At 38.6% G+C, this 18,509-nt stretch overlaps 1 protein-coding gene across 1 annotated transcript in view; it reads right to left on the reverse strand.

Annotated features, from left to right (window-relative positions):
- Positions 1–18,436, reverse strand: part of usp22 (ubiquitin specific peptidase 22) — a 63,579-nt gene extending 45,143 nt beyond the window's left edge. Inside the window, exons 1-2 of the mRNA XM_059324630.1 lie at positions 17,962–18,436; positions 1,521–1,653 (exon numbers count right to left, since the gene is read on the reverse strand). Of these exons, the coding sequence (XP_059180613.1) occupies positions 1,521–1,653; positions 17,962–18,081 (253 nt within the window). The 5' untranslated portion in view covers positions 18,082–18,436. The remainder of the gene's footprint in view (positions 1–1,520; positions 1,654–17,961) is intronic.
- Between the last annotated feature and the right edge of the window lie 73 nt (positions 18,437–18,509).

The raw sequence follows: 18,509 nt of genomic DNA on the forward strand, positions 1-18,509 counted from the left end.
AACACTATGGTCTCAATCGCTAGTAAAAAATCTTCATTAAGACAATTTGATGTTAATACTGTAAATAATGGCCCCGTTTACAAGAAAATAAAAAGAATAGATAGTTCTGGCAAGCTGGCAAGATCACCAAACTACAAGGTTTTAGTCCACTGAACTACGTGTAGTTAAAAGTTAAAAGTCATCCATTCCACCACAAAACACGTGCATATCAAAAAACAACTTAAAACAGCCAATACAATGACGTGTAGCAATATTATCGCTGCGCCGGGTACAGCACAACATTGCCAACTTGCCGGAACTTTCTATTCTATGATCGGAACCGGCCAGAACTCAGACACCGGAGCTCAGGAAGTAAGCTAGTAGCTAAATAGCTTTGCATCCACGACACGACTGACAAGTATTTCATACAGCTTAATGCCCAAAATTCTAAACTATGCCTTTAAGTTTGAGAAAATGCAGTGCTAAAGAAAATGGCTGTCTGACGGTAAGGTAAAGCAGTGAAAATATTCTTCATATTCATATTGCTGTGGTCCAAGGGTTACTTTGAATTTAATTAACGTTTCATATGATTCTCTTTTTATCCTGGAATCTGTGTATATTACCAGTCCCTCTATATTTCTGTTTGGGCTAAATTTATGTTGTTGTTGTTTTTTTGTTTTGTTTTTTTTGGTCGTCTGTCTGTTCTCGCCGCGTGGCTTTGTACTGGTGTATCGGTGTTTTAATTTTTGTTGTTGTGGTTATCCTTTATATTATTCTTTGTATGTTATTTGTGTGTACATTGTCTAATCTGTAAATATGTTTCTATGAGTCTTTGTTGTCTAGAATTGTGTTTTAGTGTTTTGTTTTCATATTGTGGCTCCTAATAAGTAATCCACTGTTCTTTTCTTTGTTTCTTCGTTAATAAAAATAATAAAAAAAAATAAAAAATAAAATATATATATATATATATATTCTTCATACAGCGTACACTTAAACTGATATTCACTGTTTTAGGTGGGCTTTTTAGGGTCTAAAATCTGTTTAGACTGCTGCCTTTGTTCACAACAGTACATTTCTTAGCTTATGTGCCAATACGCCTGCCTACAGTCCAAACTGGTGGACTATGAGTAAGTAGCTCATACATCCCCACTTCAATAAATTCAAACCAACCCTTTAAAACCAACACATAAACACACTCTGGTGTTTGTGAACCATCAGCGATTATGCAATCACACAAGGCTACATCTTCATTAGCCACTCAGCTGTATAATTAGCCCTTTAAGCAGCCTTTGTTTTGAGAGAAGAAGCATTACTGACTGCGTTGAGTGTGGGTGTGTGTTTGCGTGCATTATGTTTATACTGTGAGTGTTTTGTTTAGGAGGCAGGGACCAGCTTATTTAAGTAAAGGGGGATAATTGCAGGTTTGGATGCCTGCTGTTACAATAAGTGCATAACAGAGCCCTCAAAAAAACACCTGCTCCGACTGCACCTGTGGACACTTTGGGCGCCTTTGTGTATGAGAGAGAGTGTGTGTGCCATACCTAGGTTATGCCTTTTGCTCTTGGCATGTTCGTGGATGTGTTTTTTGGCAAAGCAGGCGAAGAAGACGCAGTAGAGGCAGGAGTGAAGTCTGTTGAGGTGGGCGCCGCACATGTGGCAGATGCATGACTTGGCCTGGAAGAGAGGGGGAGGTATAAACAGAGACAGAGGAAATTATTATCGCAATTAACCAGGTTTTCATCTGAATGTTAGGGCTGGGCGATATGGACCAAAAGTCATATCTTGATATACAGTACAGGCCTAAAGTTTGGACACACCTTCTCATTCAATGGGTTTTTCTTTATTTTCATGACTATTTACATTGTGGATTCTCACTGAAGGCATCAAAACTATGAATGAACACATATGGAATTATGTACTTAACAAAAAAAGTGTGAAATAACTGAAAACATGTCTTGTATTTTAGATTCCTCAAAGTAACCACCCTTTGCTTACTAGAATATAAGACATGTTTTCAGTTATTTCACACTTTTTTGTTAAGTACATAATTCCACATGTGTTCATTAATAGTTTTGATGAATTTACAATGTCAATAGTCATGAAAATAAAGGAAAAACATTGAATGAGAAGGTGTGTCCAAACTTTTGGCCTGTACTGTATTTAGGCTGAATATCAATATACGATATATATCCCGATATTTTTGTCGCAATATAAGAGCAAATGTTCAGTCAAAGTCAAAGCCAAATATGACATGTCACAACTAGTTTTATTGAAACAGTTTATTTAAGTGATCATAAATACTGTATAACAACAGGAGTACAGTCTTTAGTCTATAAACTGTCCATCATAATTTTCCAGGGCTCAAGGTGAAATCAAAATGCCTGTTATGTGACATAGGGCTGGGCGATATGGACCAAAAGTCATATCCTGATATATATAGACTAGGGGTGTGCCATATCGTATCGTTCACGATAATATCGGTATATTTTTTTTATGGTTAAAAAAAATTGCATATCATGATATTGGCAACATTCCTACTTCTTGATGTAGTGGTTAAAGTTGTTTTAATCACAAAAAGCTACTTACTCCCTGTCGCTAAACACATGCAGCTTTCAAAATAAGAGCACAGTGTGTTAAGAGAATCCACCACAGAATTTACAAGAAGACTGTCAAAATAAGATGCCTTAAATAAAACATACAAGAACCTTTATTCTCCTTTACAAACCTTCCTTTCATTAAAATATGCCCCCGGAACCCCTAAATGGTTATTTTTATTATTTGCTCTTTTTTTTTTGTATTTGGCAACTGTTGAGATTTGAACTTCAAACTACATTTTAGATTTTAATTTATTTATACAGACTAAATCTATATCTTTTTAAGTATTTCCTAATATCGTCAAGAATATCGTTATCGCAAAAATAGCCTCCAATATCGTGATATTATTTTAGGGCCGTATCGCCCAGCCCTAATATAGACTTAATATCAATATATGACACATAATCCCAGTATTTTTATTGCAAAGTGAGAGCAAATGTTCAGTCAAAGTCAAATATTAAATGTCACAAGTAGTTTTATTGAAACAATTTATTTAAGTGAACATAAATACTGTAGAACAACAGGAGTACCTTTTTTTTTTTTTTTTTTTTTTTTTTTTTTTAAATCAAAGCTCCATTAAGTGCACATTTAAATAAAAGAATATCTGAAATAAAAATAGCCTATGAAACAAAATAGGCCAATTTTTTTTAAATGAATATATTTATATGAGAAAAGAATAACGAATATTATAAAATAACTAAATATGACAAACCCTAGTAAGGGCAGCATTTATATATAAAGAAAGAGAAAAAAAGAACGCAACGAATCACATTTAAAAATATATCTATATATTTTTTATATCCATATATCGCCCAGCCCTACCGAATGTATCACAAATTGTGAGATAACCTGCAAAAGAAGGCCGATCACAAAAAACAAATTGGGATACAGAACATGGGTGTAACATGAGTTGACGTGCAGGAAATTGTGGTAGGCACAAAATGTCAGATTTTATTTTTAGAATTATGATGTAATGAAATGTAATCATTTGTTTGAGCCGCCAACCTAAAATCGCTTCATACATCTGGTCTTCAACTAGTAATTAAATAATCAACATGCTTCATAGTTTTTCTTTATCCTCTCGTACCTTGTTTAGAATCACAAAAGGTGAGTGGAAAATAATCTAACTGGGACATTTTACATTTTATTTTATTTTTGTTGCTTTAATGGCCGAGTAGCTCACCAAGGTGACCATGTAGGATTCATGTAATGTGATTTATGTGCAGTATATGGTGGTCGTTAATGATTAATACATTCCTATATATATCCTGTTTGATAGTTATGTTGGAAAGATGAGGCAGGGAGGCGTGACTGGATGGAGAGTTGATAGCAACAGTTCAAAAACATGCAGATGAGAAGCTGGTGTGCCAAAAACCCAGCAGGAATATGAAGAGGTGAGAAGAATCGAGCAACGCCTGGAAGAAGAGAGTAAAGAAAAACATAAAAAGACAAAAGGAGGTGGATGAAATTGTGAGGACAAAGAAGAGAAACAAAGACGAAAGGAGAAAATGTAAGAGATGATGTCAATGGAAATTAAGATGCAAATTGCAGAAGGTTGATTTCAATGTCAAATTGTGTTCAGAAAAGGTGTTCTGCCAGACCAAGGCTTCACCTCGTGCAGAGAAGGATAGAAAAAGAGGATGAGAAAGAATTGGAGTAAGACTATTGGTCCGTGTGGTCCGACAGTGACACCAATAAATGACAGTAAATCTCAGTGGAGTACATGCTACAAAGCACAAGGAGCGTAGAAAACATTTTAAAAAGGGACTGAGCAAAGCATTTCAGTGGCTGCTGTTCTGCTACATTGACTAGTGCCTTTGCCAGTATATTCTGTATACTGTAAGCTAATGTTGCGTGAGAAGATATAGTGTAACAATGATGCTACAGTAGCATCTGATGCTTTATTATTGCTACAGTTTTTAGTCTATAAACTGTCCATCATAAATTTCCGGGGCTCAAGGTGCCTGTTATGTGACATAGGGCTGGGCGATATGGACCAAAAGTCATATCCTGATATATTTAGACTGAATATCAATATAGGATATATATCCTGATATTTTTATTGCAAAGTGAGAGCAAATGTTCAGTCAAAGTCAAATATTAAATGTCACAAGTAGTTTTATTGAAATCGTTTATTTAAGTGAACATAAATACTGTATAACAAAGGGAGTACCTTTTTTTTTTTTTTTTTTTTTTAAATCAAAGCTCCATAAAGTGCACATTTAAATTAAAAAAATATCATCAATAAAAATAGCCTATGAAATAAAATAGGCCAATCTTTTTCTGAAATAAATATATTTATATGAGAAAAGAATAACGAACATTACAAAAGAACTAAATATGACAAACCCTAGTAAGGGCAGCATTTATATATCAAAAAAGAAAAAAATTGAACTGTATCGATATATCTTTTATATCGATCCAAAACTCAAAGATATTAAATGATACTGAATAAAGAAACTGTAATATTGTATAGTTTAAAAAAATTATATTCATCAATTATTAGAATGGCTGCCAATTACTTTTTTGTCAATTGACATAACACAATAATGACATTTCAAATGGAAATGTGTATGCTAACAGGAATGGGGCAGACAGTAGGGATGGGAATCCATGCAATTCCGATGGATCAGACAAGTTTTAACCTGTTCTCAACTGGAACCCCACGAAATTGATTCACAATACGATTTTATCCCGACACTTGAGTCACGATTAGCCTGGGTATACCCATACTACTTTGCACACTCAAATTTCATTTTGAACCTCCACACAGTCTGGAAACTACAGCCGTTTCTTAGCCCTGTTTTAGGATCCAATCACAGAGCGGGGAGGGACGGCAAGACGATGACGCGTACTACTCGGCAGACGGAAGCTTGTAGTTTTCTTACGGATCCAACATGGCTGCAGCAGACGCGAAGCTCTCTTTAGCTGTAGATGGTGTTTTAAATAGTTTAGAGAAAAAGTTGATTTTAAAAGAAGAGCAACGTTTGACTTTACACTCATTTATTACCACCAAAAAGGATGTTTTAGCCTTAATGCTTCCGACAGGATTTGGCCAAAGCCTAATCTACCAACTAGCCATAAGCAGTGGATGTGTGTGGCTGAATGACATCGGGAATAAGGCGTAAAAATAAATAATCTTGCAGAAAGCGAGAACTGGAGAAGCAAAGCAGCAAGCAACACTCTCTCACAGACACACACACACACACACACGGTAGACTGTGAGCAGCCAGAGTCAGAACATGCTGCAGAAAAACAGCATGTTCTGTTCTGCAGAAGCAGAATTGAGCATTTTAGTCTCAAAGTAGAGATGCTAAAGGGCTAGTCTGGCTATGTAAACATTAATTTCTGTCGCTCTACATACGTCATCTGGTATAACTGATCTGATTGGCTAAGAGCTACCTACAGACGCTTTTGATAGACAGTCTTAGCACCCAATAAACGGCTCTGGAGGATCGTAAACCACGCCTCCTCTACGGAGAAATGAACGGCTGGTTGCCAGACTAATCTCATTTGTGATTAGTCTGGTGTTAGCCAGGCTAAGTCACGATACGATTTTATTGCGATTTTAAATATTTTGCGATATGGTGAGTATTGCATTACAATATATAGCGTTTTAACTGTTATGGTAAATGGTAAATGGACCTGCACTTATATAGCGCTTTTCTAGTTGCTTTTGCAACCACTCAAAGCTCTTTACACTACAGACTGTACTCATTCACCCATTCAGACACACATTCATACTGGTGGCAGAGGCTACCCTAAACGGTGCCACCTGCCACCATTGGGAATTCATTCACACACCGATGAACGCAGCATCGGGAGCAATTTTTGGTTCAGTATCTTGCTCAAGGATACTTCGACATGTAGGCTGCCATGGTCAGGGATCGAACCACGAACTATTCGATTGGTAGGAGACCGATCTACCAACAACCACCACTGTTTCGCTTCATTTTGTGTCCACATAATTAAATTCAATCAAGAATTGTTTTTGTCAAATAAGAGAAAATTATCAGTACATTAGAGTGTCACTGAACAATCGGACTGACATGTAAAAATGATAATGGCACTGGTGTCAATAAAATCATATCAATTCAAATCCCTAACAGGCGGTCGGAAAACCCAAAACCAAATGCCTCTGACCATGGTTATCACCAGCACGGAGCCATAAAAGCTACACGTCAGGCTAGCTTTTGTGCTAAGCTAAGCTAATTATCCCCGTGCATTAGGTTCATACTTTACCGACAAATATGAGTAATATCAATCATCTCATCTCTCTCTGTGAAAGAAAGCAGATACGTTTACTTTCCAAAATGTCCAACAATTCCTTTTACCAGATTCAACTAATATTCAAGTCAGATCTTTACATCATAATTAATATAAATTTGCTGATTATTTTAGCATATGCTTGGCATGCCAGCCTCAACATGAACATAAATCGAAATGGGAAGAGAAGGAAACCAAAAAATACTGATTCTTATTCCAGTCACACACACACACACACACACTCCTCCATGCATAAGTGCTTAGACAGCACATGAATTATGAAAAGGCATCAATATGCAACAATCTCTCCTCACTCATTCTTACAACTGTCAGTGTTACAGTGCGCATGTGTGCTCCTCTGGTCCCTGGGAACATTGTATTCATGTAGGAGTTCCTGTCTGCCCGTCTGTCAACACATCCTTACATCCTCTGCTGTCATGTCAGCAAGAGTTAGTGCACATACGGGGGAGTTACAGTAGGTCTGCTTTAGTACACTGGCCATGTACGAGCTCAGCGAGGCCTTCCTAACACCCAGAGAACACCCCGAGCTGTGTCCATGTCATATTTCTGCGAGCGCTGCAATGTCAGTGACGAGCCATCTGCCGGCAGGATGTTATGTGAGGAGAGCAGTAGAGGGTAATGGGCCGGAAAGATCCTGGTTAGAAGTGTAAGTGAGGACGTTATCACACCGTCTGCCAAATGCAACAACATCTGTCTTGTTCATTGAAGGTAAAGACCTGCACCAAGGGGTCTAGATGGTGAGTAGATAGGTGAAATAAAGGACTGTTCTTCCTCCAAAACATCAAAAATACAATGGAAGTGTCGGAGGAAGAGTAGGGCTGGGCGACATATCGATATAAAAGATACATCGATATAGTTTTAAATGTGACATGGAATTAGACCATATTGCATATATTGATTAGCCTGGCTAACACCAGATGAATCTCAAATGAGATGTAGTCTGGAAACCAGCCGTTCATTTCTCCGTAGAGGAGGTGTGGTTTACGATCCTCCGGAGCCGTTTATTGGGCGCTTAGAATGTCTATCAAAGCGTCTGTAGGTAGCTCTTAGCCAATCAGATCAGTTATACCAGATGACGTAGTAGAGCTACAGAAATGGATGTTTGTTGTGTGTGTGTCTGTGAGAGAGTGTTGCTGCTGCTTTGCTTCTCCAGTTCTCGCTTTCTGCAAGATTATTTATTTTCACGCTTTATTCCCCCTCATGTCATTCAGACACACACATCCACTGATTTTATGGGCAATAAACAAGCTGCTGCGGGCCTCTCGGCGGCTCCGCTGTCCGCGGTAGCGGGGCTATTAGCCACTAGCGGCTATTAGCTATTAGCCGCTAGCGGCGCTAATAGCCGCTAGCGACGCTAATAGCCCCGCTACCATAACGCCGGTGATCTCAGCGGAGCCGCCGAGAGACCTTTCGCCTTTCAACTTTGGCTCTAAACTATTTAAAACACCATCTACAGCTAAAGAGAGTTTCGCGTCTGCAGCAGCCATGTTGGATCCGTAAGAAAACTACAAGCTTCCAAGTGCCGAGTAGTACGCGTCATCGTCTTGCCGTCCCTCCCCGCTCTGTGATTGGATCCCTAAAACAGGGCGAAGAATCCCTCCTGGTTTCCAGACTCCGCTGCAGTTCGAAATTAAATTTGAGCACGCAAGGCAGTCTGGGTATACCCAGGCTATATATTGATATACAGTAATGGGAAAATGATTAGACCACCTTGTTTTCTTCAATTTCTTGTTCATTTTAATGGCTGGTACAACTAAAGGTATAGAAGATATGTCATTATTTTCCTTATGCTTGAACTTGGCGATAGCTTTTCTGGGAAAGTGGAGACGTATACTGTGACGTAATGCTGTGGTTCTCCAGCCTGTTGGAAAGGCGTGCGTTGGTCAAAAAAGGTTATAAGTTATCAGCTAATGGTAGCATTAGTGGAACAGTTACTTTAATTAATTGAACAATCTGAGATTTAAAAAAAATAGACACAGGATGATATGGTAGTGACCAAGGTTATTATAGTTACGAAAACTAGAATTGAAAAAAGATTTTCGTTAACTGAAATAAACATAAAAACGATAACTAACTGAAACTGTATTTTGTGGTTACAAAACTAACTAAAATTATAGTGAAAATGTCCTTCGTTTTCGTCTTTGTCAACTTTTTTCATACGTAAACCTTTTTGGTTGACATGAAATCTATTTCCTCTATCTGGTTTTATGACTTAATAAACTTATTGGGGCTGAGATGGATCAGACAAAGGAAATAAAGGAAACATTTATGTGACTTTATTGAGTCTTGCACCCAACAAATACCCCATTACAAAAATATTAAAACTAATAAAAACTAAACTAAAACTAAGCATTTTCAAAAATTAAAAACTAATTAAAACTTTCAAAGTCACTCTAAAAACTAATTAAAACTAACTGAATTTGAAGACAAAAATTGACAACGAAATTAAAACTAAAACTAATGAAAAATCCAAAACTATTATAACATGGTAGTGACATGTCAATCATAAGGTTTTTACTCTAAATGGGACCATAACTTACAAAACATCTACTGTATTAAAGACGACTTAATCTGCCAATTGAGGCGATAAACTCATTCGGAAAATTAAGTTAAAGAAAGGCTAATTTTCTCATAGACCTCTATACAATCAGGATACTTCTTTGACTTCAGTTGATTCGCCCCGTTTGCCATTTGAAAGACTGCAGATTTAAGGCTTTCCTGCATTGACTTCACTTCATGCCCAGAGATTGCTGCTTGATGCACACCTGAAGCTCGTGAATTGAATCATTTATAAATGAAACATTAAAATGGGCAATTATCAATGTAATTGAGGCATAATTTAACGGTTAAACATGTTTAAATTAAAGCGCATTATGCCGTAAGGCAGTAGTTCTCAACCTTTTTGAGTCGCGACCCCCAATTTAACATGCATGTTGTCCGCGACCCCCGCTCACTGAACACAATCTCACACGCACAGTTCTGATCACCCAAAAAAGAAAAAATGACCTAAAAAAAGGAAACAAAATGACCAAAAAAGACACAAAATGACCACAAAATGACCAAAAAGACACAAAATTACCAAAAAAAGAAACAAAATTACCAAAAAAGTCACAAATTGACCACAAAATGATCAAAAAAAGACACAAAATGACCAAAAAACACACAAATTGACCACAAAATTATCAAAAAAGACACAAAATGACCAAAAAACACACAAAATGACCCAAAAAAAAGACATTAAGTGACCAAAAAGAACACAGTGGAGACAGAGCTGACTTCCAAAATGATTTGGCAACCCCCAGAAACCATTTTGCGACCCCAATTGGGGTCCCGACCCCAAGGTTGAGAATAGTTGCCGTAAGGCTCCAGGCATCAATCTCCATTGGAAAAAATGCAGTTGTTTCTGTGGTGGACAGATAAAATCCAGCGCAGCTGTCATTCAGAGGTAATTAAACACCTCTGTGATTGACACTGTAGCCAACAAAGGAGTGGAGCCCTTGAATTCTCAAGGTGAACAAATGCTTAAAATTCAATTTGTGTCTGAAGGTCAGTGTGATGCAGGCAGAGTGTTGATCGTGACCAACCGAGGCTGACACTAGAGGTAACGCTCGGCAGAGAGCGGAGAGAGAATGATGGTATTTTCCTTCAAATTATAGGAGAGAACTGTCAAAAGTAAAAAGCAATTATTTGTCGGGGGGAGAAGTGAGAGATACGCACCATTTGTCTTTCCCCACTAACCAGAAGGGACTGATAGTGGGAGCAGCTAGGCTGGTAAACCCATGGCATTTCCCCAGTGGCTAATAATGCCCGATAAGCTAACGGTTCTTAAGATTGCTTCCATACATCCAAAATTAAGTTAAAGGAAGGGTAATTTTCTCATAGACCTCTATACAATCAGGATACTTCTTTGACTTCAGTTGATTCGCCCCGTTTGCCATTTGAAAGACTGCAGATTTAAGCAGCTAGGCTGGTAAACCCATGGCATTCACCCAGTGGCTAATAATGCACGATAAGCTTACGGTTCTTAAGATTGCTTCCATACAAACACATGAGAAAAGTGAAACACATGCTGGAGCTAAGGGAAGACTTGAAAAAGAACACGACTGATAAAATCTGAAACCACAATCTTCAGCATTTAGATTAAGTCCATTGAAAAAAAAAAAGTAGATTGGATTGAGAATTTAACTGCCTAGTGTAAAGGCTTACTGTGCTCGCATCTGAGTGGAAAACTGAGCCGCGATCAATAAAAATGTAATGCCATAGGGAGGTGATGCGCAGGAGGGATGTGAGCCCTTCTGCCAGCCTTGTCTGCTGCAGCTCTTCAGGCTAGGCTAGCAGAGAGAATCATGCAATTACAGCAGGAGGAGACCCTGTAAATATTTACACCATTTATTTCAGTAAACATGCCTCCTGGACTACCAGCTCCCACTGATCCCATGGCAGATGACAGGGGACATGGGGGGGTCTCAGAGCACATTTGAGTGCAGGATGCATGAAGGCAGGGATGCAGCCAAGCACGCTAAAGACACAAGCACAACATGCTAATGTGCACATCTGCTCTGTTTCTCTGTTATGTGAATCTTTACAGTAAATATGACAAATAAATAAAAGATGCATTCTTCTTTTAGGAATACATAGACAGACATTCTGTAGGGTTGGACAAAATACTGCTGCAGGAATATATCATATCGCTCCCTCTTGTGATACAGTACACTGTAAACAATTGTCTTGTACATTAACAGTAAAATACTGGCAGAAGGGTTGCAGCATTCTACTGTTAATTTTACAGTTCTCTTACTGTTATCTACTGTGATAAAACCACATACTGAATTACAGTAAAATGCTAGCCTGGCTAACACCAGACTATTCTCAAATGAGGGCTAGTCTGGCAACGAGCAATGGATTTCTCCGTAGAGGAGGTGTGGTTTACGATCCTCCAGAGCCGTTTATTGGGCGCTTAGAATGTCTATCAAAGCGTCTGTAGGTAGCTCTTAGCCAATCAGATCAGTTATACCAGATGACGTAGTAGAGCAACAGAGATGGATGTTTGTTGTGTGTGTGTCTGTGAGAGAGTGTTGCTTGCTGCTTTGCTTCTCCAGTTCTCGCTTTCTGCAAGATTATTTATTTTCACGCTTTATTCTCCCTCATGTCATTCAGCCACACATCCACTGATTTTATGGGCAACAAACAAGCTGCTGCGGGCCTCTCGGCGGCTCCGCTGTCCGCGGTAGCGGGGCTATTAGCGTCGTTAGCGGCTATTAGCTATTAGCCGCTAACGGCGCTAATAGCCACTAGCGACGCTAATAGCCCCGCTACCATAACACCGGTGATCTCAGCGGAGCCGCCGAGAGACCTTTCGCCTTTCAACTTTCGCTCTAAACTATTTAAAACACCATCTACAGCTAAAGAGAGTTTCACGTCTGCAGCAGCCATGTTGGATCAGTAAGAAAACTACAAGCTTCCAAGTGCCGAGTAGTACGCGTCATCGTCTTGCCGTCCCTCCCCGCTCTGTGATTGGATCCTAAAACAGGGCTAGGAATCCTTCCTGGATTCCAGACCCTTTTGCAGTTCGAAATTAAATTCGAGCGCGCAAGGCAGTCTGGGTATACCCAGGCTAGTAAAATCCTGCATTTCATTGATTTTTACAGTAAACTAAAACACAGTATAGTGCTGAAGCTAGTTCAATATTGTTGCAGTAAACAATGCAGTCATTTTTTGTGAATAGAGCATATTACTGTCTGAAAGCCAATTAATTAAGCGCTGTCTTCGCTGTAACCTCAGTAATTTTAATATATCATATACTGAATGAGGTAGTTAAGTAAAATACAGCCATTAAAAAATGTAGAGACAGTTAGCCGCTAGCATCAGTTAGCCGCTAGCATCAGTTAGCCGCTAGCTTTCGCTAATGACCAAATTTCCCAACAAAGAAATAAGAGTTATCAGAACTATTGTCCCTTGTTGTGAACCCCAACTTAAAGATATAAGTAACAACAACTCACCAACTTGTTTTTGAGCAGACAACTGGCTTCCTTTGTTGTGCTAACTTACATTATTGCCCTAAATGTCAATAATTTATATTTCCAAGTTTTATCAACTTAAATCACTGTTTTAGGCCAAAAAATACAAGTTGGCTTTTTTGCAGTGTAGGCACTGGAGAGTGTAGTGTACAAGAAGAGACTTAGAAAACACCACACACATTTTTAATGGAAAACAGTATGTTACTGTCACAATTTGACTGTTTTCTTACAGCATTCTGTTACAGTGTAAAGTTACTCTTAGGGTTGGGCGATACGGCCCTAAAAGATTATCACGATATTTCAGGGTATTTTTGCGATAACGATATTCTTGACGATATTACAAAATACTGAAAATGATATAGAAAATATGATATTTTAGTCTGTATAAATAAAATAAAAAAATCATAAATCTAAAATGTCCAAACAGTTGCCAAATACAAAAAAAAATACTTTCGTCTCTTGCAAATAATTAAAAATAACCATCTATGGGGTCCAGGGGCATGCCCCCCTGGAGAATTTTTTTTCCATAAAAGCCCAAATTATTCTGCTGTTATGGCAGTTTATGGCTATTTGACACTGGAAATGATGGCACCTGTGGACTAGGGCTGGCCGATATATCAATATAAAAATATATCAATTTATTTTTAAAAGTGACATGGAATAAGACCATATCGCATATATCGATATAGTTCAATTTTTTTTTATTTCTTTATATATAAATGATTTTCTTACTAGGGTTTGTCATATTTAGTTCTTTTGTAATGTTTGTTATTCTTTTCTCATATAAATACATTAATTTCAGAAAAAGATTGGCCTATTTTTATTTCAAAGGCTATTTTTATTTAAGATATTTTTTATTTAAATGTGCACTTTATGGAGCTTTTATTTAAAAAAAAAAAAAAAAAAAAAAAAAAAAAAAGGTTCTCCTGTTGTTATACAGTATTTATGTTCACTTAAATAACCGGTTTCAATAAAACTACTTGTGACATGTCATGTTTGGCTTTGACTGAACATTTGTTCTCACTTTGCAATGAAAATATCAGGATATATATTGTATATTGATATTCAGCCTAAATATATCGGGATATGACTTTTGGTCCATATCGCCCAGCCCTAATGTGGACATCGACAAATTGCATTGTGTGTATGTGTGTGTTTATAGAGACACTAAAATGAGATTCCAGGTTTTCAAAATATGTGAAACTGAAAATTAAAATTAATATATACATAGAATAATTAACATCAGTAATGGTAAGCCTAGGTTGTTTTTTTGTATTGTTTTTCCTTACTATAAGTATAAGTATTATTGTTATTGCAATGCATACAGTGTTCTTCATGTTTTGTTTTGGTTTTGTTTCTTGTTTCTTTTGTTTGTTTGTTTGTTTGTTGTTGTTGTTTTTTTTTTTTGGGGGGGGGGGGGGGGGGCTAATTCATACAAAAAATTATGTGAGCATTGGTCCAAGTTTTCTTTTGTGAATGTTGTATTTTTGTACATGTTCTGTACTATCAGCGCTCAATAAAAATAAATGTAAAAAAAAAAAAAGAATAATTAATAAATACATAACTCCTAGTGCTGTGAAACATATCAGACTGTTTGCTAGTCACGTGTATATATTGTACTGTTCAGTTTAGCCGAACAGATTTCAGTCAAAAGGACTGCACAGAAAAAAAACCCCTTAAAATAAAGTTATCCAGAGAAACTTCTGGGTTGGTACAGATGAGATGCTGAGAGCAGCTGTCAGTCAGTTCTCAAAATGTAAAGTGGACAAGACTGGAAACATTTCAGTTTGCTGTATAGGAGCATTACGGATATAATGTTACATGTCATAAAGTGTGTCCATTGACAGCACAAGAGTAGACAGTCAGGTAGGACAGAGCATCTCCTTCTCCCTGCAGCATTCATACAGCGCAAATACATAACTAAAGCCTTGGAGGGGGTTGTGGCTAAAGATATGCAGGATATCAGCATATGATAAGTAGGCCCTACAGCAGGGATGGGCAACTTAAATGCTGCAGGGGGCCACAATTTTTCATGGACACTACCACAGGGCCACATATAGGAGCGTGCACTTAACCAGATATGATGAAACTGCAATTTTAAATACACTACTGGTCAAAAGTTTTAGAACACACCAACTTTTCCAGAATTTAATTGAAAATTATGCAGTTTAATGTCTCAGTGTACTCTGAAATTAATGCACATTTGCAACATTTAAAATTCTTTATTGAGCATGATAGTGTTTTGAAAGTAAAAAAAAGATTCAAAATCACATTTTATGTTGGACTTAAGGACTAAAAAAAGACACAAAATGACCAAAAAAAGACACAAAATGACAAAAAAAGACACCAAAAGACACAAAATGACCAAAAAAATACACAAAATTACTTACAGACATGAAAAGAATTAAAAAATGGACAAAATAGCCCAAGACTCCATAGAGTTAAGTTGTTAACCCATTTCTTGTTCCCTGAAAAAGGCCTACTTGTATAATTCTGAAATGTACATTATTTTCCAGTTTTGGTTAAGCTTACCTTTTTTTATTTACCTCTGGCAGTTCACCACTTACCTTTGGACCCTTTCAAGCTGTTCATTTGACTTGAACTGCTTGAATTTCAATAAAAAACTGGAAAAATTGGGGTGTTCTAAAACTTTTGACCGGTAGTGTATGTTTACAGTGCAGTAACTTAACATATTTCATGCTCAAAAGCATGTATAACAGTATAAATAGGAATACAAAAGCTTTGAAGCAAATAAAAAAATAACCACTTACTGTGATTTCTTTTTTTTTCAGTGCATAAACAGCAGACCAACATTAATTGCAAGAAGTCATTATGTGCATTTTTACACTGCATTTTAAAGATTTCATGCTCAAATGCATGTAGTTGTACTGAGGGCCACTTCAAGTGAGGGTGCGGCCGTATGCGGCCCCCGGGCCTCCAGTTGCCCATCCCTACCCTACATCATAGCTCTCCTTCAGCAACAGTCGGCCTAATTTTTAAACTTCATGAACAGACAAGGGAGTCTGTTATTAAACAATAATAGAGCTGCGTTTTGTTGTTTGCACTAATTCGAAAATAGAAGATGTGACAATTTAACAATGAAGAACTGTTTATGTTCTTTATGTACTTAGCCAGAATTATGCTAAGGAAAAAAATAAATGCATATTGAAATCGGCAGTGCCCCCATCTGTATGAAACCGTGAAGTTACCCCTAGTCATTATCGTGGTCAACATATCGTGTGCGACTCTTTGATGACACACATCCTATCTTTACCAGGTAAACCTTATTGATCCTGTCATGCAGTGCAAAGGCAGCAATAGTGTCCTTATGGCTTAGGGTTTGCAGGATAACAGGTAGAGAATAATCTTGCTTGATTTATAAATCAATGAGTGCCCCCCTTAACGAGGAAATACCAGCGTGTGCTGCTGGCCTGCGGTCTGCTGCTGGGAGGAAGTGAAGCCACTGCAGGCGCCGTGCCAACGCAAACAGATGCACATCAGCTTTCTAATCTAGTATGCGGTCTCTAGCTTTGAAGTAAGCTAACGTTCGGCCGTGGGGTAGTTTGTTTCAGTTTGTGGTCAGGTGTTGTGGCTCGTATTTAGGCTAGTACCAGTTAAAACTAGTCTGCAAGCGTGGGTATTATTAGACTGAAGGCAGCAGTACTTTGGCATAGGGCTGCACAATTAATTGAATTTTAATCGTGATCATGATGTTGGCCGTCACGATTAAATTAACCTGATCGTCGGCGATATTTCCATTTTTAAATGCGGCTCTCCTGCATATCTTATCAAGCACTTTCTACACCAGTAGTCCACCAACCACCAGGGGGCAGACGCAGAGTTAAGGTTTCATGTAAATGCCTGAATAAATAACGAGCGAGCGCTAAGCAGGATGTGACGTAGTACTTGACACGACAACAACACGCGCCATTTGTAAAAGCTGGACCAAGCAGTGTTGCCAACTTAGCAACTTTGTTGCTATATCTAGCGACTTTTCAGACGCCCTTAGCGACTATTTTTGAAAAAAAACGACTGGCGACAAATCCAGCGACTTTTTCTGGTCTTATTGGAGACTCGTTCTTACTCTTCTTAACTCGTTAAGAAGAGTAAGAACGAGTCGAATAGGCACATTCCTCCTGCAGCAGTCTCTCCCAGCTGCAGAGCCAGAGGGGATGTTAACCCCTTAGCGTCCAGTCTGCAGTACAGTGTGTATGTGCTGCTGCAGGAGGTGTTCACTTAGCGATCTCTGTTTGTTTACAACAAGCACCAGACACTAAAAACTGTTCCTATTGTTTGTTTAAAAGTAGTGCAATAAAAATACAGATGTTTTCCCTAACACGATGAATAATCGTGATTAATAATCGTGATTACCAGGACCGGCTCTACGCAGGGGCAAGAGGGGGCCAAGCCCCCTCAAATCAATATTTTAGAAATTGAGAAAGCGCATTTTAATATACTCACAAATTTAATACACAATTGAAAAAATTATCTCCAGTAGCGGAAAAATCTGCAGAAAAAGGGACACATGATACACGATTGTTGGTTGAAATCTGTATGAAGGATGTTTTATGGTTTATAATATTAACCCCCCTCCCTGAGGGATTGCCACCTTATTGTGGTCAGGGGGTTTGCATGCCTCAGAGACATTAAGAGCTATAGCAGAAGCTTAGTCTTCAGGTGGGACACCCAGGTTGGACAGGTCTGAAGGTAGAGGCCTGACAAAGTGTAATCCACTTCTCCAGGTTGGGGTTGGACACATAGACCCCTTTCAATGAAGAAAGCATCGTTCCTATAAGCACAGAAAAAAGTGCTGGAGCATGATGTGTCCACATGATGCCCCCATCATATTTCTGACTGCCCCCTCATATATATATGCCTGCCTAGAACCGGCCCTGGTGATCACAATATTGATAATAATGGTGATTATCATTTTTTGGCCATAATCGCGCAGCCCCACTTTGGCATTTGCGGTGTCGGATGTTTGTGTTGTTTTGAAGGGCGGGGAGCTGTACACACACACACACACACACACACACACACGGTCTGGTACGTTAGGGTCTCTCTAAGCCCTGTCACTTGTTACCTTGCGTTTTCTGGTCTCGGCTGAACCGCTCCACACGAAACACTGATAAATAACCCTCAGGTTCTGCTTCCAGTTGTCCACTTTGAAGCTGTTGACATGGGGGCAGCCTGCGGGACTCATGGTAGTCCCAGCAGCCGGCTCTGCTGTCCTCTGCCCGATGAAACCTGTTCAGATCCCTCAAGCAGTGAAACGGGCTGGCTGGCCAGGTTCCTTATCCCCGTCCTGCTGCGTTCTGGCTAACTGGACATGTCCTGGTTGCACGAGCGGAGACACGCGCAGTAGCAAACATTAAGACGATTTTCCCAGTATCCCTCAATCAGACATGAAATATGAACTATGCATTTGAGTTCAGAATAGCGCTGTAAATGTGGTTCTTCACATTCGCTGAATTACATGTTAGCAAGCTGGCTAAAGTTGGTTAGCACTGGAATTTCAACAGTAGCTTACACGGTGTCGTCAAGACCCACCTCATTCATAACGGCTGGCCAATGAGGAGCGCGCGCTGCACATGATTGGCGTGCGCCAACTTTCATTCTGTTGACAAGTCC

Source organism: Centropristis striata, chromosome 21 (genome assembly GCF_030273125.1).
Source record: "Centropristis striata isolate RG_2023a ecotype Rhode Island chromosome 21, C.striata_1.0, whole genome shotgun sequence".
Lineage (NCBI taxonomy): Eukaryota > Metazoa > Chordata > Actinopteri > Perciformes > Serranidae > Centropristis > Centropristis striata.